General features: G+C 40.7%; 1 protein-coding gene across 1 annotated transcript in view; it reads right to left on the bottom strand.

The window, feature by feature from the left end:
- The window catches only part of TET1 (tet methylcytosine dioxygenase 1), a 133,801-nt gene that overhangs the window by 82,511 nt on the left and 30,933 nt on the right, over positions 1-20,357 (bottom strand). Inside the window, exons 2-4 of the mRNA XM_029609677.1 lie at positions 11,999-14,483; positions 1,677-1,767; positions 10-103 (exon numbers count right to left, since the gene is read on the bottom strand). Coding sequence (XP_029465537.1) covers positions 10-103; positions 1,677-1,767; positions 11,999-14,438 — 2,625 coding nt within the window. The 5' untranslated portion in view covers positions 14,439-14,483. The remainder of the gene's footprint in view (positions 1-9; positions 104-1,676; positions 1,768-11,998; positions 14,484-20,357) is intronic.

Genomic DNA, 20,357 nt, shown 5'->3' with positions numbered 1-20,357 from the left:
AGCACTTACCCACTTGGCAATAGGACACCCCTGAGAACTTTTTCCTTCTTTGCCTGTGTAAAGCACTACTTCTATTCTTACAGCTCTTCCATTGGCACCATATCTTAAAAAAAAAAAGTATCATCTAAAACTGTTCAAACAGCAATAAAAAAAACCAAAAAAAAAAAAACAACACACAACCCAAACAGCTGAGGCCACATGGTTTGAGTAGCCATTTTATTTTATGCATCTTGAGACCAATCCAAAATGGTTTAGGTAACAGCAGATTTTAGTACAATCGTGCAAACTTTAGTCTCGACAGGGCCATCCTTCAGGGCGAGGGGTCAAAAAGAGGCCAAGCACTGTTATGGCTGCCCCATCCCACTACCATATTTTTAGCGGTCCAGGCCCCGCTGTGGTTGATTTACACTGCCCTCTTAAGGTCGGTCCTGCCTCTTGCCCACATTAGAGTACCATAATCCACTATGCATAAGGCTCCCCAAGAGACCACTGCAGTGCCTTCAAGTTATTCAAAACTGTGCTGTGCCACTAATTATGGGAGTAAAAGAGTGCACATATGACTCCAAAACCTTTAATGACTTTGCGTTGGCTTCCTATTTCAGCTTGAGCCCATTTTGAACTTGTTGGCTTTAGTTCTTATTTGGCCTTGCTCCAGGTTACTTGGAAGCGTGATTAATTCCATGCGAATCCTCAAGGGCCACTCGCTCTTTACAAAGAGCTCAGCTCGAAATACCATCAGTAAAACTGACTCAGCTACAGAGCACACGTAGTCGAGGGTTCCCTCCCCTCCCCTCCCCCCCTCTGCGGGCCCTGAACTGTTGAATGATCTGCTTAAGGAGGAAAAAGGAATGACCAAGCTGCTGGCTTTCTGCAGGATTGCCAAATCAATTCTGTTTTGAGGTGATGTTTAGAATATAAAGAGCAGAAGGTGATATAGAAAAGATAAGGGGGTTGGAGGACTTGCCTGGCCGAGTTTATTGAGGAGACAGTGTGAGGCGGGCTGGATGTGGATGGTGAGGATAATTAAGTCCTAAATTTATACGTTGGCCGAATTAATTGGTGATCTAGGAAGAGGTAGACTGGAAGGGAGTATAGCTTTGAATCTGTTAATTGTTCTGCTTCGGGGAGGTGTTACTGATTGTTGTAATTTACATGAATGAAGCAGTATATTTTATTTATTAAAATGTATAAATAAAGCACATTACAATACGGAATATCTCTGCTAGACACACCATCTGCTTTTCATTTGACAACAAATTCAATATTTGCATACTAACAGATCTTTTCACCCATTTTCCTATTGACAAACTTTTTTTTTTTGCCAAATACTTGTCCTGGTAAAATAAAAAAAAGACCACAAGAACACTAATGTGCTCTTTTTTTTTTTTCAGATTTAAGAACTGGGTAACATTTGTCCCGGAGACTGAAGCTCTGCTGATGAAATCCAGTCTGCTAATGGAAAGAAAAGAAGAGAGACAGCCTGCTTAGCATTGCTGGTTTAATTTCTAAGTAGTTGGGTTAGCTAATAATTAAATTAAAAACAAGAACCCACAGGTCAGCACATTTCTGCAGTTTTATGACTCTTGCAAAGCCACTGCCAGCGCTGCACATGCACAACTAAGCAGAGTATGGCGTTGGTTTCCTATCTCCGTTTCCTGGACTTCTCTCTCGCTCACCTGTTTTCCATGATCTCCCTGACAGCAGCAACACTCGGCCCAGCCCCAAGATGTGTATAATACGGGCCTTCATCTTTCTCGATAATTTGCTCTGCAGGTAAATGAGAGTGTTAGGCACGGCACATGAAAATGATCTATAAACAGAGGAAAAGAAGAAAAGCAAACTCAAGAGAGGAGGAGGAGGAATAAACACTATTACCCCATTACAATGGGACAGAAAGGTTCAGAGACAGAGACAGAGAGAGAACGAAGGAAAGTGCGTTGAGCAAGGTCACACACAACTACCAATTTGGAAAAAAAATAAAAATGTCACAGGTACAGGGCATTACATAGGGAATAAGGTGAAAAGTGGTTGATAAGAGTTTAACTTCTGAATTCCCTAAAAACCCTCTCTCCCTGATCATGCATGGGAAGGGGAAAAACGTCCTTCTGCAACCCAGTGAAAATAAATTCCTTCCCAATCAGATAAAGCCCCTGGAACACATCACCCAACCCCCCGCCAGAGTCCAAGTGCAGCAGCGTAGCCACCTCTGCTCCTCCCAAACCTGGCCCCTTTCCTGTAGAGGTTCTTATCGCAGCCATGTTCATCTTCACTGGTAAAACTATTCCACGATTTCACCACTCTCCTCTCTCCCCCCCCGGGTAGCTGGCTCTCATCTAGTGACGAGACCGCTGCTTTCACTAATGCAGACACGAACGTGTTCCTTTCCATACAAAAGGATGGATCAGGAGGCTTTGGACTCGCGCTCAGCTCGGTAGAAACCCAGTTACAAGTTTGATACTGCCTTGGTTTACTAAACTTATCTGCTGACTAAAGGTCCAAGGGGATAAGGCTACATTACAAGCATGCAGCCCCATTCCTGCACTGACGCAATAAGACTGCACTGAACATCCACACACGCCTTCTGTACTCACACGCTGAAAAGCCAAACTCCCAATGCATCAGGAGTTTAAAAAGCACATTAACCCAATACGTGCGCACTAAACAGTTGTGCACAGAAAACATGAATTCTGCACACAAAGCATTTCTCCATGCATGTGTGTGCAGAAAGCATTTTTGTGAGTAAAAACAAAAATTCACATTTTACATGCATAAACCCAAAGAAGAGGATCCTGCACCACAAACTTCAGGTTCAGCCCTATAGACTAAAACTGGTCCCAGAAACTTGGCTCCGCCTCTGACCAGGAGTTACATTTCCAGCATGAACTGAAAGACAAGAGTCAAGCCTATGCTACTCTCTGCATCGGGGAGCAATAGCTAACGTCTTAACATGGCATTTGCATGGAGGCGTGTTGGGCTAGACTCCTTATTACAATCGGGAGGTGAAGTCGCACGCACAGCCGAGAGAACCTCATTACACTGGGGCCTCAATCTGTAATGTGCAGCCTGGCTCCTCTCTACCACCAGCTTTCTACAGGGAAATCAGCTCCCCATACGGACATCAATTACAACTTGGAACAGCAGAGGAAGAAAGAGAAACTACCTGCAGATTCAAGGTAGCTGATGTCAGTCCAGGGGACTCCACTTCAAACCAAAGCTCCCTCCGATGTAACACCCCAAGGCTTTCAGCTTGACTTCTGCCCGCTTCTCCTAACTTCGTTCACATATGCACTTACAGTTACCCCGCGCCCTAAAAATCTCCTACTACCTGCCACAATGCAAGGAATGGCTTAGGACAGCCGTTTCAAAAAAACTCAGTCCTTGAAACCCTATTAGGGTTACTTGCCAGAGTAACCAAACATGAAAATTAACCAGGTTCTTGCTCCACACAGGTAAATATAACCCATGGATATTTATTTTGAATCTCCTTAAAAAAACAAACAAACAAAAAAAAAACCCACAGACTTGGTTGAAGATCTTGAGGACCAGATTTGGGAAGCACTGTCTTGTCACCTCTCAGCACCACCTGCACAGCTGGAAAAAACCCAAGCCCCTAGAGGAGCTGGGCCAGCGCAGCCATGACAGGAAGAAAGGGCCAGGACAGGCTCGAAACGACAGTCAGCCGGGATGGGGAGAAACAGCAATGGCTCCAGGGCCAGAAAGAAAAGCAGGGGTAGGGACTCCAGGCTAGGGCCAAGCTGGCAGCAAACAGTCACTGAGTTGCAGAAGGGAGGCAGTAGGGAAGCAAGAAAAAATAAAGCTATAAAGCATTTTGCACCCCAGGCTCCTAAGTTTTCTAAGAATTCCAGCCCTGGCCATCTGTGCATTTGAATTTCACAAAATACATTCAGAATTATCGGTCACCTATTGCTCAGCAATTTGCATTCTCACCGTCTACAGGCAACAAAACAAAGAAAACCCCATTGCATACGAGGCAGTTTCTGTAATGCCCAGGGCAAACGTGTGAAACATACACACCTCATGGCAGATTTAATGAGCAGAAGATTTAGGTTTACCTGCAGGCACAGGAGGGGAGCGATTTCACTCCATCTCTGCCTGCTCAAAGCCTCCACATCGTCATTCCTCCGCCACATTGTGCGTCAGAGAGCTGTCCTCTCTGTTCTGATCCGAAGCAACTTTCGAAAATAAACACACACACTACCGGGACAATTAAATGAAGCCCCTAAAACAGCGACACACAATGAAACCAAAAAAGCAGTACATGGGGAAAAGAAATACTAATGATCATCCCATTTCATGGGGATTTTTATTGGTGTTTTGAGGGAGTTCATTTTTTTTGGCGTGAAGGCTTTATTTTTTTTTCTTCCAGCTCCTGCACGAGACTAAATGCACAATTGAATCTTTATGGGTAGAAATCCCTTGAGTGTCGGGGAAGGATATAGTGATAGGGATATACTACCGCCCACCTGGTCAAGATGGTGAGACAGACAGTGAAATGCTAAGAGAAATTAGGGAAGCTAACCAAATTGGTAGTGCGGTAATAATGGGAGACTTCAATTACCATGATATAACCATAAATTGGTGACGTGGTGTCATACACTTTTAGTTTATCATAGCATAGATATCTTTACGTTGAGTAAAAAATGACAAATGTTGAATTGTTTTGAAAGCACTTACCGGACCCGGCACCATTTCTCTGTCTCGGCATTTAGCAGAGGAACGGCTGAGACCGAGTCTGATTTTAGATTGAGTGCTCTGAATTCACCTGACATCCAGTCTACCCCTGATTTCGGCGGGAAATCACATAAAATGGAACCATTCTCTCTCTTTCTTCAGTCCACCAGGAGCGACTGATTGTAACTGAAAAATCCATTTTTGCTCACATTGTCTTAGTTTCTTCACTCTATTTCCCCCTCGCCAGTGCTTACTGTCCCCTCTTCCAGTCATTAATTCAAATTTGATCATATTATGATCACTATTGCCAAGCGGCCCCACCACCGTTACCTCTCTCACCAAATCCTGTGCTCCACTGAGAATTAGATCCAAAATTGCTCCCTCACCAGTTGCTGGCGAGGGGGAAATCGAGTGAAGAAACTAAGACAATGTGAGCAAAAATGGATTTTTCAATTACAATCAGTCGCTCCTGGTGGACTGAACAAAGAGATAGAATGGTTCCATTTTATGTGATTTCACGCCGAAATCAGGGGTAGACTGGATGTCAGGGGAATTCAGAGCACTCAATCTAAAATCAGATTCCGTCTCAGCCGAGACAGAGAAATGGCGCCGAGTCCGGTAAGTGCTTTCAAAACAATGTTGTCCTAACTGTGGAAAATGCATCGTTAAAAAATGCTAGAAATGTTAAAAAAATGCCATAAAGATGATCTAACACAAAGTGTCTCAATTCTGTAGAAATCGTGAGGGACCTTTAATCTATTTAGTCGCCTTTAGCGACGTGAAGAGCACCGGATTAAAAAAGTCGATTACAGTCCTGTTCCTGAGTCATGCGGGGAGCGCCGGACTAGGAGAGTCAGCTGAATTACATCTCTGAAGCAGCGGACCATGAAACGCGTGCGGACCACTGACTCAGACATCAACTCAAGGGAAGTTATATCTTCTATATTTTAAGTAAAAAATTTAAAAAAAAAACAAACAAAAAAGTATAAATAATGGACTTTCTGGACCGATGATTAATGAAGACCCATCAAAGTGCATAAATACAAGTATTAACTTGAAAGCACAGTGGGTGGTATGATGATCCCTAATTCAACAGATATCTTTACATTGAGTAAAAAATTATCATAGCATTGTAAACTAAAAGAAGTGTATGACACCACGTCACCAATTTATGTTTATACAAATCGTGGACTCACATACAAAGATATTTTATATATTTAGACTTCAATTACCCCAATACTGACTGGGTAAATGTATCATCGGGACACGCTAGAGAGATACTGTTCCTGGATGGAATAAATGATAGCTTTATGGATCAATTTGTTCAGGAACAGACGAGAGAAGGAGCAATTTTGGATCTAATTCTCAGTGGAGCACAGGATTTGGTGAGAGGGGTAACGGTGGTGGGGCCGCTTGGCAATAGTAATCATAATATGATCAAATTTGAATTAATGACTGGAAGGGGGACAGTAAGCAAATCCACGGCTCTCGTGCTAAAACTTTCAAAAGGGAAACTTTGATAAAATGAGAAAAATAGAAAAAAACTGAAAGGAGCAGCTACAAAAGTAAAAAGTGTGCAAGAGGTGTGGTCATTGTTAAAAAACACCATCCTAGAAGCACAATCCAGATGTATTCCACACATTAAGAAAGGTGGAAAGAAGGCAAAACGATTACCGGCATGGTTAAAAGGGGGGGTGAAAGAAGCTATTTTAGCCAAAAGATCTTCATTCAAAAATTGGAAGAAGGATCTGATTCTAACAGAAGAAAATAGGATAATGCATAAACGTTGGCAAGTTAAATGTAAGACATTGATAAGATAGGCTAAGAGAGAATTTGAAAAGAAGTTGGCCGTAGAGGCAAAAACTCACAGTAAAAACTTTTTTAAATATATCCGAAGCAGAAAGCCTGTGCGGGAGTCAGTTGGACCGTTAGATGATCGAGGGGTTAAAGGGGCACTTAGAGAAGATAAGGCCATCGCGGAAAGATTAAATTATTTTTTTGCTTCGGTGTTTACTGAAGAGGATGTTAGGGAGGTACCTGTACTGGAGAAGGTTTTCATGGGTAATGATTCAGATGGAGTGAACCAAATCACGGTAAACCTAGAAGATGTGGTAGACCTGATTGACAAACTGAAGAGTAGTAAATCACCTGGACCGGATGGTATACACCCCAGAGTTCTGAAGGAACTAAAAAATGAACTTTCAGACCTATTAGTAAAAATTTGTAACCTATCATTGAAATCATCCATTGTACCTGAAGACTGGAGGATAGCTAATGTAACCCCAATATTTAAAAAGGGCTCCAGGGGCGATCCGGGAAACTACAGACCGGTTAGCCTGACTTCAGTGCCAGGAAAAAAATAGTGGAAAGTGTTCTAAACATCAAAATCACAGAACATATAGAAATACATGGTTAATGGAACAAATTCAGTATGGCTTTACTCAAGGCAAGTCTTGCCTCACAAATCTGCTTCACTTTTTTGAAGGAGTTAATAAACATGTGGATAAAGGTGAACCGGTAGATGTAGTGTACTTGGATTTTCAGAAGGCGTTTGACAAAGTTCCTCATGAAAGGCTTCTAGGAAAAAGTAAAAAGTCATGGGATAGGTGGTGATGTCCTTTCGTGCATTACAAACTGGCTAAAAGACAGGAAACAGAGTAGGATTAAATGGACAATTTTCTCAGTGGAAGGGAGTGGGCAGTGGAGTGCCTCAGGGATCTGTATTGGGACCCTTACTTTTCAATATATTTATAAATGATCTGGAAAGAAATATGACGAGTGAGGTAATCAAATTTGCAGATGAAACAAAATTGTTCAGAGTAGTTAAATCACAAGCAGATTGTGATAAATTGCAGTAAGACCTTGTGAGACTGGAAAATTGGGCATCAAAATGGCAGATGAAATTTAATGTGGATAAGTGCAAGGTGATGCATATAGGGAAAAATAGCCCATGCCATAGATACACAATGTTAGGTTCCATATTAGGTGCTACTACCCAAGAAAGAGATCTAGGCATCATAGTGGATAACACATTGAAATCATTGGTTCAGTGTGCTGCGGCAGTCAAAAAAGCAAACAGAATGTTGGGAATTATTAGAAAGGGAATGGTGAATAAAACAGAAAATGTCATAATGCCTCTGTATCGCTCCATGGTGAGACCACACTTTGAATATTGTGTCCAATTCTGGTCACCGCATCTCAAAAAGATATAACTGCAACGGAGAAGGTACAGAGAAGGGTGACCAAAATGATAAGGGGAATGAACAGCTCCCCTATGAGGAAAGACTAAAGAGGTTAGGACTTTTCAGCTTGGAGACGAGACTGTTGAGGGGGGATATGATAGAGGTGTTTAAAATCATGAGAGGTCTAGAACGGGTAGATGTGAATCGGTTATTTACGCTTTCGGATAATAGAATGACTAGGGGGCACTCCAGGAAGTTAGCACGTGGCACATTTAAAACTAATCTGAGAAAGTTCTTTTTTACTCAACGCACAATTAAACTCTGGAATTTGTTGCCAGAAGATGTGGTTAGTGTAGTATAGCCGTGTTTAAAAAAGGATTGGATAAGTTCTTGGAGGAGAAGTCCATTACCTGCTATTAATTAAGTTGACTTAGAAATTAGCCACTGCTATTACTAGCAACGGTAACATGGAATAGACAGTTTTTGGTGACTTACCAGGTTCTTATGGCCTGGATTGGCCACTGTTGGAAACAGGATGCTGGGCTTGATGGATCCTTGGTCTGACCCCGTATGGCATGTTCTTATGTCTCAAGAATCAGTCTGACTGATAGATTGCAGCAGATTATGAATGCCTCCCTGAGTGAAGGTATTTACTGTCTGCTTAAGAGCAGGAAAGATAGGCCAGTTTTGAAAATAAATTCTCTCGGGATCCATTAGTGAAAGAGCATTATAAATCTGTATCTAATCTTTCTTTTTAAAATAATTAAGGAAGCAGAAATTGCTAGAGCTTGTGGAAGATTACAGTATTTTGGATGAATATCAGTCTGCTTTTAGATCTACATGTAGTAGAGACCCTTTTAGTTCATTAATAGATTTGTATTTTTTTTTTTTTTAAGATCATGAACAAAGGAGCTGCAATTGTCTTCCTGGATCTATCTGCTGCCTTTAATATGGCCAACAATCAGTTGTTGGTTGGCCAGCGCCCAGAAGCAGAGATCCAGGGGACAGTCCTGAAAATGGATTTCTTCATTTTTAAAATGGGTAGATCACAAAAAGTGTTCTCTAAGCAATGCTGCTCTGATCCCTGCATGCTGCAGGGTACAGTCCGCTTTCCTCACCTTTTTAATATCTATTTGGCACCGGAGACAGGTCTAAGCTTTCAGTGTTATGCTGACAATTTTTAAAGTTTAATTTTCCTATAAGAAAGAATGGTTTGGATGAAATGCCCAAGATAAATTTGGGGACTACAATCAATCAACAGCACAGTGACTGCTGCAGAACAGACTGAAATCAAATGGAAAAAAAAATATTGGAAGCTCTTTGGCTAGATAATTCAGAACCACATGAAGACTTTTGCACTGTGACCGAGGAAATTCCAATTCAATCTGAAAGTCAATTCATAACTTAGGCGTTGAGATTGGATCAAGAATGAATACATGAGAACCAAACATTTGCTATACTGGGCTAGATCAAAAAGTTCCATCAAGGCCAGTATCCTGTTTCCAACAGTGGCCAAGCCAGGTCATAAGTACCTGGCAGGATCCCAGGGGTAGATGGATTCCATGCTGCTTATCCCAGGAATAATGAGTGGGTATCTGCAACTCCACCTTAATAATGGTTAATGGTCATTTTCTCCAGGAACTTGTCCAAACCTTTTTCACACACACTTAAACTAACAGCTTTCACCACATCATCTGGCAACGAATTCCAGAGCTTAATTATGCACAGAGTAAAAAAAAATATTTTCTCTTATTAGTTTTAAATGTACAACTTAGTAACTTCATTGTGCGTCCCCTAGTCTTTTGTAATTTCTGAAACAGTAAATAACCAAGTCATGTGTACTCATTTCAGACCATCTATTATTTATAGATGTTATATTCCCCTCAGCTGTCTTCTCCAAAATGGAGTCCTAATCTCTTTAGCCTTTCCTCACAAGGGAATCACTACATTCCCTTTATCATTTTGGTTGCCCTTCTATGAATCTTTTCTAATTCTGCTATATCTTTTTTGAGATATGTTGACCAGAACTGCTCAAAATACTCAAGATGAGGTTGCACCATAGAGCAATACAGAGGCATTATGAGATTCTCTGTTTTATTGTCCATTCTTTTCCTAATAATTCCTAGCATTTGATTTGCTTTCTTGGCTGCTACTGCACACTGAGCAGAAAATTTAAACATATCAACGATGACAGCTAGATCCTTTTCCTGAACAGTAACTGCTAATTTGGAACCTTGCATTATGTAGCTATAAATTAGTGTTACTCTTCCTTAAGTGCATCACTTTGCACTTGTCCACATTAAAATTTAATTTGCAGTTTGCATGAATAATTTTGTGAGATTAGTAAAATTTGATCACCTCATTAGTTGTTCCTATTTCCAGATCATTTACGAATATTTTCAAAAGCAGCGGTCCCAGAATAGATCCCTGGAGCATGCCTCTATTCACTTTTTTCCCACTGGGAAAATTTACCATTTAGCCCTACTCTCTGTTTTCTATCTTTTAACCAGTTCCCAATCCATAATAGGACACTGTCCCCTATCCCATGACTTTTACATTTCCTAAGAAGTCTCTCATGAAGGACTTTGCCAAATGCTTTCTGGAAATCCAGATACACTATAATCAATTGCCTCACCTTTATCCACACATTTATTTATGCCCTCAAAAAAATATAGCAGATTGGTGAAGCAAGACTTCCTTTGGCTAAATCCATGGTGGCTCTGTCCCATTAAACTATGCCTATGTGTTCAGTAATTTTGTTCTTTTTGAGAGTTTCTATCATTTTGCCTGGCAAAAACATCAGACTCACCGGTCTGTAGTTTCTTGGATCCCTTTTAAAAAATTGATGTTACATTGGCAACCCTCCAGTCTTCAATTACCATAAACAATTTTAATGATAGTTTACAACCCACCAATAGCAGGTCTGTAATTACATTTTTCAGTTCTTTCAGCACTCTGGGTTATATACCATCCAGTCCAGGTTATTTGCTACCTTTTAGTTTATCTGTTTGCCCTATTATATCTTCCAGGTACACAGATTTTTTTCAGTTCCTCTGAATGAATAACATTTTGACAGTGGTTCAATCATCTGTTGCATTGTGTATGATTTGTCAGATGTGTACATATTTTGTCTACTGCCAATTTGACCTATGCACTGTGCTAGTAATATCAATTAGATTACGGTAATGCAATCTATTCTGATCTCCCGCATTATCTTTAAAAAGATTACAGAACACCTCAGCAAGAATTTTGGAAGGTTTTAAATTCAGAAATCATCTCTCTCCTGTTTTGAAAAGGTTACATTTGTTATCAGTTGAAGCACTGTGCAAATTCAAGATTTTGATTATGGCACATAAGTTGACTCAGGGTCTAGAGTCTAGATATCTTAAAAGATAAAAATCTCTTTATGTACCTTCAAGAAACCAGTGTTGATCTCAAGACAGGATATTGGTGCGCTCCACTAGACAATTTTCCAGACTACAATGTACAAGGTGATAAATCTTTTCAGTCCTGGTTCTTACGCTGTGGAATACCTTGCCAGCAGCAATTTATTAGTTAGATAGTTATTCTGTTTTTTGCAAAGTTATGAAGACATGGCTATTCCAATAGGCATGGACTGAGATCAGGAGTGTGATATTTTTAAATTTCTGTGGAGGATTTAGTGGAATTAGATGAGTTTTCAATTGTATGGGGAGAGGGGTTGTTGAAGTTATTTGGGGTAGGACATATATTCAGGGGTTTTGTATTTTGAATAATGTAGAGAACTGTGTGTTGTATAAATTGTTATGCGCTTGCTTTGGATATAGCAATACAGAAGTGAAAATTATAATATCAATAAATGAATGACTTTAGCTTCAAGTGAAATCAATCCAGCAACTTTCAAAAAGCACTAAATTTACTAAGACAAAAATCCCTGGCTACTTCCACAAACTTATTCAGGATATTATGAGGGCTACTAAACCATCTCCAAAAGGTTAGTTTAGAAACTTAACACTTTGAGAAAGGAAAGACATGAAGAGAAAATGCTATATCTGGAAAATTGTAAAAAGTGATTTCTCACAGTCGAGCACTACCACACATTAAAGAGCAACTGCTGATATACTGCAGCTTTTGGAGGCACCTACCAACACAGTCACAAGCTGGAAACTCTGATTGTCCTTTTTTTGTAGGGGTGTCAATGAGGTTCTTTGTGGGGGTGTCCAGAAACTTGAAAGGAGATTCGAGAAAGCTGTTGAGTGTCTTCTTTGCTGGAGAAGACCCAGATACCTCTCTGTGCACACTTTTGGATCCCAGATTTATTGAAGATAACACAGTAATGCCACCCGAACGTTCTACCTTTATTTTCCTGAGTGTGTTTACTGTATCTGAAGCACCAGCCTCACAGCAACACACAGGCAGATTCTTCAGATCTCCTATATGTTGCTCTTTAGCATCTTGCTGACCTGGCATGCCATTTTCTTCACATGCTGCATGGACTGTTGGACTAGAACATTTAAGAATCTGGGGCAGAGAAGCCTTTCGAATCCCATTGATTACTTGTGGTACCTGAGAATAAAATGGATCTCTTTTTGTAAACACTCGTACATTTTTGCCTGGTATCTTTGAAAGGCTTTCCATCTGTACTGTTGAAAGCATCATCTGATTATTGGATAGGGCATTACTGTGCAAGGAAACAGAAAAAGGTTTATTGCTTTCTGAAGGATCAAAATCTTTGTTTTCACACCGTAGAGAGCTCACAGTCTTGGAGTGCTCAACCATCCCATCATGAACAGCTGTTTCTTCTTTCGCTTTTTCCTGAGTTAGATTTCTGTAAATCTGTATTTGAGTTTGTGGAAGAAATAAGCGTGGTTTCTCTTGCGATGCTGAATTACATGTCTTTTTCACTTTGGTTCTGGAAGGCTTTCTTGCGGGTTTCGATTTTTTTGTATTTTGTGGAACAAACGGATCCAGAATGCGTACGTCCGATTCTAACCAGCTATGGAACTGCTCATTTAATTGATGTGTCAGCTGTCCATCAGGCTTCTGATCACTCTGATGATTCACTTGAGCCTTCTTTTTTAGCTTTTGCTTCCAAGGCAAAGTAGTTACTATTTTTTTTGCTGGCTGTTTTTGCTTTACTGCTACTGAACTGTGGTTGTGTTGTAGGCCTGCACTTGACTTCTGCTGCTGACGTTTCTGCCGTACCTTCTGTGACTTTCGACCGATCAGAGATATATTTGCATCACCCTTCTTCTGATTAAACTCAATGATTGCAGCAAGTTGAGCTAGCTGTGCTGCTACATCTTCTTCATCTTGGCTGTGAATGCCTTTTCTAATGACCGAACCAATATCCGATTCCAGATTGTTACAACTTTGATCCAACTTGTTAACTTTTAATTTCTTATTCTTGAACTGCAAAGACAGGGAACTGCTCGAATGCTTACCATTTGTTATTTTATGATGAAGAGGACTTGTGCAACAGATAGGATCTGAAGATGAATTCATTCCACGTTTTGATTTTGTACCTCTTAGAGATAAACGCGACCTACGCGATACACCAACATTTTCAATTGGGTTATCATGTAGTTGAGAAATAGCACCTTGGCCATTGAATAACACTGGCTTGTGAAGAAGCTGTTTTTGCAAATGAGCAAAGAGCTGTCCATCATGCTGAGAGTCAGCATCTTGGACATCTTTACGTGTAGAAGAACCCACCTTACATGGAATGTCTTCTTTATCATTGTGACGTACACCAGAAGAACTAATACCATCCAGATTTCCACTTCTTTCTGTGCTAGGCAGCGAAGAACATTCCAGAGGTATTTCGGATAGCTGAGTGAGAGCTTCAATAGCTACAACTTGTTCTATGGTCAGATTTCTATTCCGAATCAAGGACAGAAGACTTTGTTGACATGAAGAGTTGCTACGTGCAGTCTCTTTCTTTTGTACACCCAAAGGACCTTTCTCAGAGCCGTCTTTTCCGCTAGCTGGAGATCCACATGTCTCCTGTGGATTTATGCTACATTCATTTTGCGGCAATGAACTCTCAGAATACTGGCAGGGCTCAGGAGTAGAGAGAGACTTCTGTGTCACTATAATGCGGTCTTTTTTTTCTGAGGATGTACAGTCAACAGCAGGTCTCAAAGGGCTTCTGCCATCCTTACAATTAGTTGTATTTGTTAAATATATATTGCAGACTTCCCTACAATTGTCTGGCAAATCGGCATTTTCCTCTTTCTTAACTTTTTTCAGTGGCACTTCTGATTGTGTGTCAGGAAGGTCTAGACTTCTAATGCCATTCCTACACGCCTGACCAAACAGTTTCTTGGGTTCAATTAAGTCACTGAGGAGCACGGATTTTTTATCTTTGTCAGCAATTTTCAAGTTTTCCTTTTCTGCTGCTGTTCCATTAACATCACCATTGACATGAATGTTGAATGCTGCTGCTTTCTCGTTTTGGGTCCAGCTTCCCGTTTCTAACCCAGTCATGCCTCTTTCTTCAGCACGTAGTCCATTTTCAGGGGGTGGAGAGCAGTTTAGTTTTAGCCAGTATTTTTCACCAAAGCTACATACAGTGTTGTCCATGTGTTCCAATATGGGGCCATTTACAGATTTGTTATGTAAATCTATCTGCAAAACACAAGAGGAAAACAAATTTGTTTTTAAAAATTAAAAATAAAAACAAAACATGGCTGCTATCTATATTAAGGGAAGCAAAATTCTTGAGTGTTCATTAGCAACACATCAGTCTAGACAAGGACACAAGAGAATTTGATTGTTATCAGTACAAATGACAACAGCTTACAAATCTTTAAAAATATCTTGTGATTTAAGCACTGTAAAAAAAAAAAAACAAAAAAAACCACCAAAACAAAAACCAGCAGCTATAAAAAGTGAAGTCGGCAAAGACTATCTCTGAAAGGATTGAGTCAAGGTCTGGGATTTGTGAGCTATTTTCTCTTGTGCAAAATACCACCAATCAAGTCTAATATTTCTGCTAATACCTCTTTCATGGTCAATAGAAGTAATATTTGTACTCCTGCAGGAACATCTACTAATATTAATTCAATACCAAAGTCACAGATAAACTAATAGAAGCAGCCCACAAATCACATATCAAACACTACAGCATATGATTTAAACCTGTATAAAGATGCTTAAAGGACAGATATGAAAATTTCAAACTGTGAGGCCAATTTACTAAAATGTGTTAAACATGCATGTAAACTAATTACAATAATGCACTAGTCACTACAGGGCACAAAGCCTTTAGTGAACAGCGTGTTCATTTGACATGCGTTAAAAATCTATGTCACTGGCACATTTAACAAAAACTACACTGCTAAAGGTGTAAAGTCTTGCATTAGAGCGACTGCATTAATGCAGCTTGCAGTACATTTAAATGAGCTGTTTTGCATATTCATAGCTCATTTAAGGCCGAAACCTTTGTGTTATTAACCTAGATGAGGTAGCATGTGAACGCAGACATTTACCAACCAGTACTCAAAAAAAAACACTGAATAGTAAATAGGCCCTTGTATTTCAAATTCATACACATGGATCAATCACTGTGTAACCTTCCAGGTGCAGTTGGAAGTTAAATCAGGAACTCTAAATATAGGATTTAGGTTAGTTAGGTTCTTCTATCTGGGATTCTATAACAAAATTTCAATGTATGCAGTTAAAGAGTGAAGAGAGAAGTCAAAATCTTTTTTCCAATAGAGTATGAACATTATCAAAAGTGACACAGGGTAGAAGACCATGGTAATTATAGCCTAGGATGGTTACATGGTATCTAGACCAAAACATAGAACATGACAGCAGTTAAAGACCAAACAGCTCCCATCCAGCCTACCCATCCACATCTCCCACTTAGCTTTATCATCCCTTTCTCTCCCTCAGAGAACCCCTGTGCTTGTCCCAAGCTTTCCTGAACTCCGATCAGACCAAAAGGTCCATCAAGCTCAGCATCTCACCTCCAACAGCAACCAAGTCAGGTCACAAATATCCAGCAAGATCCCAAAGAATAGATCCAATCTTTCCGGCTCATAATCAGAAATAAGCCTACACGGCTAATAAAGGTTTAAGGAATTTTCCTCCAGAAAAATGTCTAAACTCTTTTTAAACCCAGCTACGCTGTTTTCACCACATCCTCTGGCAACAAATTCCAGTTTAAATTTTATGCCAAGTGAAAAAAAAAATAATATTTTTTTCCAGTTTTAAATGCTACATATTAGCTTCATGGACATGCTAAGGAGGTGAAGTTTCTAGATGAAATAAATTACTTCATGCTTCACGGAGCAGCTGATACGAGAAACAAGAGAGTGAAAACCTATTTTAGACCAAATCCTTAGAGGAACACACTATTTACTGCGAGAGGTAACGGTACTAGGGCCACTTGGCAATAGTGATCATAATATGTTCAAATTTGACTTGATAACTGGAAGGAGGATATTAAGGAAATCTACTGAGACAGCATTTAACTGCAAAAAGGAGACTATAATAAAATGAGGAAAAATGATTAGGAAATAAAAGTGAAAGAAGCAACTGCAAAGGTTAAGGGTTTACATCAGGCATGGATGATGTTTTAAAATTCCATCTTGGAGATCACATGATGCAACGCGCTGCTCAGATGCAGGTCAGGAGTAGCTCTGGTACCACCCCAATCTGGAAAAAACATTTGGGTCAAATTCACAAACAGTAGTTCTTGAGAGGCTGCTATGACCACCAGATTCTCAAAAGATAAAAGTCAAAAGCTCAGATCCTAAGATAGCTGATGACAACATGGAGATGACTTTTCCTAAAAACAGTAGAGATAATCCAAGAAGTCTCTGCAGTGGTAATTACAGTCATGGATTGTAAATTAGACCGGATTAATTCTCATACTGAAGCAATGGATGTTAAAGATCACAGAATCTGAGAGCCGTTTTACTGACCTGGAATTGGGGGTGGCAGAGACGTCACAGCGCGTGCAGGGCTCTTCAAGTGCAAGTTGGAGAACTGGGACAGGTGGTGCAGGAAAAAAAGGTTAGGAGACCTTGAAAATCGCAGCCGCCAAAAATAATATCAAAAGGTCTAGGAATGGGGGAAGCCATGTCGGAGCATAAATTACTGGAATTATTCCAAACATGGTGGGTATCGGAGTTGGCCTGGAGATGCTGCGACTGTGTCCACTGCATAGGCACAAAAGGCACGAGGGATGCTAAGGCTTGCCCAATAATGGCACTTATGCTTCATTTTCATGATGATAAAAGAAAAAAAAGAAGAAGGAGCTTACATATGAGGGTCAGAAAATTCTAATTTTTTGTTGATTATTCTGCAAAGCGGCACCAGCATGCACCTTTCTTGTGCAATAGAAGATAACATTCACATTGCTGTTCCTGGCGATTTATTATGGATGGACAGCCTTTTAAATGTGAGTCAGCATCTAAGGCCAGGAAGTTTTGGAAACTTGAGATCTGCATGTGGTGGTGAAGTGACAGACATAACTGGGAGACTTAGTGGCTCATTGCTGAAATTTATAAAAGTTTCCTGTTGGTTCTTATGTTGTTGATGGCTGGAAACAAATTGGTTTTCTCTTTCATATCTTTGCCTTTCGACTCATGAAAAAGACTTCTGCCTGATGGCTGTCTTATTTTTATGGTTATTTTTATTGATCAGGGTGGTGGCTGAAATATTTTTCTTGTTGGCATCTGGTTTGTTTGGGTTTTTTTTAGTTCTATGACACAGTTGGAAGTTTTACATGAGAAGTACATCACTTGAATGACACTGACTGAATATAGCATATTGTGAATGTAGAAGCATGACAGACTCTTAACTGGATGATAATTTGAGACTTGATTGGCGGTGGCGTCCAAATGCACTTTTTGTTGTTGTTGGTGAGAATGGTCCTGCCTGTAATGTGGTTGAGTGATCATCGCTCTGGTTGCAGAGGTTGGAAGGATACATGTGAGACTGTGGGTGAAGGATGGGGAGGGAGGAATAGAAGGTCATGTTTATTCAGGGCTCTGGTAGAGGGTTTCAATTTCAATGCTATCATGTGCAAAGAAGTATGAATAAGGGCTGGTGTTTAGGCTGGAAGACGCTGACCCCGATGGAGAAGGTTGAGGTTTCATTGATATATTTTACTGGTTGCCTATGGCTAATATAATCTTAGAATTTAGCAGGCTTAGGACCCCCCAAAAAAAAGAAAATCTTGACAGCCCTGAAAAGATAAGGAGCAATTATTGTGTTAGTACAAGAGAGCCTTTGAATGCAGAGCATGTAAAGTGAAAGAGGGAATGGGTCGGGGACTGTGTAGCAGCTTCTCCAACTCAGAGGAAAGCAGGAGTGGCGATATTGTTTCACAAAAAGGAAATGGCTGTCAGCGGGTTCGAGAACAGACGCCGGTAAAATCGAGCATCTGCTGTCAAACCCGCTGACATCCGCCGCTCCTGTCAAAAAGGAGGCGCTAGGGACGCACTAGTGTCCCTAGTGCCTCCTTTGCATATTGGATCGCACGCCCAGGAGAGTGGCCTGGGAGAGCAGGCACTCGCCTTGGAGTGCCGGTTCTCCCGCGAATTTTTCTGTATCTGCCCGTATGATTGCATCATTTGCACAAGATGCAGAGCAGCACAGGACAAGGCAGAAGGTAGGACCTTGCTTCAGTGAACTGACTCAATGCAAGGTCCCGCCTTCTACCTCATGCGAAAAGCAAAAGTATGCAAGTGAATCGGTGATTGTGGCCCTGCCCTGTGCAGATCGGAGTGCTGGAAGACTGGATGGAGGGAGGATAAGGAGAATTGGGAGGAGGATACAAGTGACTGGACTCAGCTGACTAGATTCCAATATGAAATTGCGCTGTTTGCAGGAGATGCAAGTCAGCACAGCAAAAAATAAGCACAGCCAGGGACAGGTTAAAGAAAATGGTATCAGCAGCAGTGTCTGAGTGCCAAGGTCAGTGAGAGTTTGAGAGAGCACGGGAGGCCTCCCATACATTTTCAGTCTTTGACTTAACCTTAACACAGAGGGAGGAGGGAGCAAGACTGCTGGATATGGATGAAAAAAGGGAGAAGGGGCTGGGAGGTCTGAGAGAAGGCTAGGGAACAAACTGCTGGTGACTGGGAGGGTGGTTAAGCTGTATGTGACTGCCTGTGTACGTGTACATGAGTGGGTGAGATCCTGTGTGATTGGGGGGGAGGGGCACATGGGCGAGAGCCTGTATGTATGGGTTACTGCTTTTTGTGAAAATAAATATATACATATACACATACACACGCGTACACACACCCCACACCCTCTCATATACACGTGTATATGAGAGGGTGTGGGTTGTGTGTGTCACATGTATATATTTATTTATTTATTTATGGTTTTTATATACCGGCAATCATGAGGACATATCTTGAGAGGGTGTACGGTGTATGTACACGTATGTATATACGAGAGGGTGGGGGTGTGCATACATATATACGAGAGGGTGGGGGTGTGCATCATGTGTGTATGGAAGAGGAAGAGAAGTGTATGTGTGTATGTGGAAAAGAGAGGGGGGAAGCGCCATCTCATCCCTCACCTCAGGCAGCAGATTGCCTTGAGCCACCTCTTGGGGACATTTGAAAAGTCTGTACATATAGGGCGTTTGCATCCATTTCTTACGGTGATTTATATTACAGTTTTGCCCAAAAAAGGCAGGGGATTTAGAAACACCAGCAGCTCATCGACTTATCTCCCTATTAAATATAGATGTAAAGATATGGTGAATAATGAAAAGATATGATATTTCCTCAGTTAATCTCAAAGAAACAAGTGGGTTTTGTTCAGGGATGGACAGCAGTCTAATATTTGCAAGGTTTTAGCTGTAGTGAATAGAGCAAGACAATTTGAAGACCAACCAGTTTAATTCAGTTTCGATATTTAGAAAGCCTTTGACCATCTGGCATGGGAATTTTTATTTATTTTTTGTCCTAGAGAAACTGTGTTTTATATAAAAACATAATATGCCATATTGGATCAGACAAAGGTTCCGTCAAGCCCAGTATCCTGTTTCCAACAGTGGCCAATCCAAATCACAAGTACCCAAAATTAAATAGATCCCATGCTATTAATGCCGCCAACAAGCAGTGGCTATACCCTATTGATTAACAGCAATTTATGGACTTTTCCTCCAGGAACTTATCAAAACTTTCCTTAAATACAACCTCTGGCAATGAATTCCAGAGATTAAATGTGTATTGAGTGAAAGAATTTTCTCTGATTTGTTTTAAACGTACTACTTGCTAAGTTCATGGCATGCCCCCTAGTTCTTGTGTTACCAGAAAGAGTAAATAATAGATTCACATTTACCCTTCAAGTCCTTTCATGATTTTATAGACCTCTATCATATCCCCCCTTAGCCATCTCTTCTCCAAGCTTAACAGCCCCAACTACTTTAGCCTTTCCTCATAAGGGAACTGTTCCATGCCCCTTATCATTTTGGTCGCCCTTCTCTGTACTTCTTCCAGTGCAACTATATCTCTTTTGAGATGC

Source organism: Rhinatrema bivittatum, chromosome 7 (genome assembly GCF_901001135.1).
Source record: "Rhinatrema bivittatum chromosome 7, aRhiBiv1.1, whole genome shotgun sequence".
NCBI lineage: Eukaryota > Metazoa > Chordata > Amphibia > Gymnophiona > Rhinatrematidae > Rhinatrema > Rhinatrema bivittatum.
The sequence above is the reverse complement of the archived record's forward strand: the minus strand, read 5'-3'. Positions and strand labels throughout refer to the sequence as shown.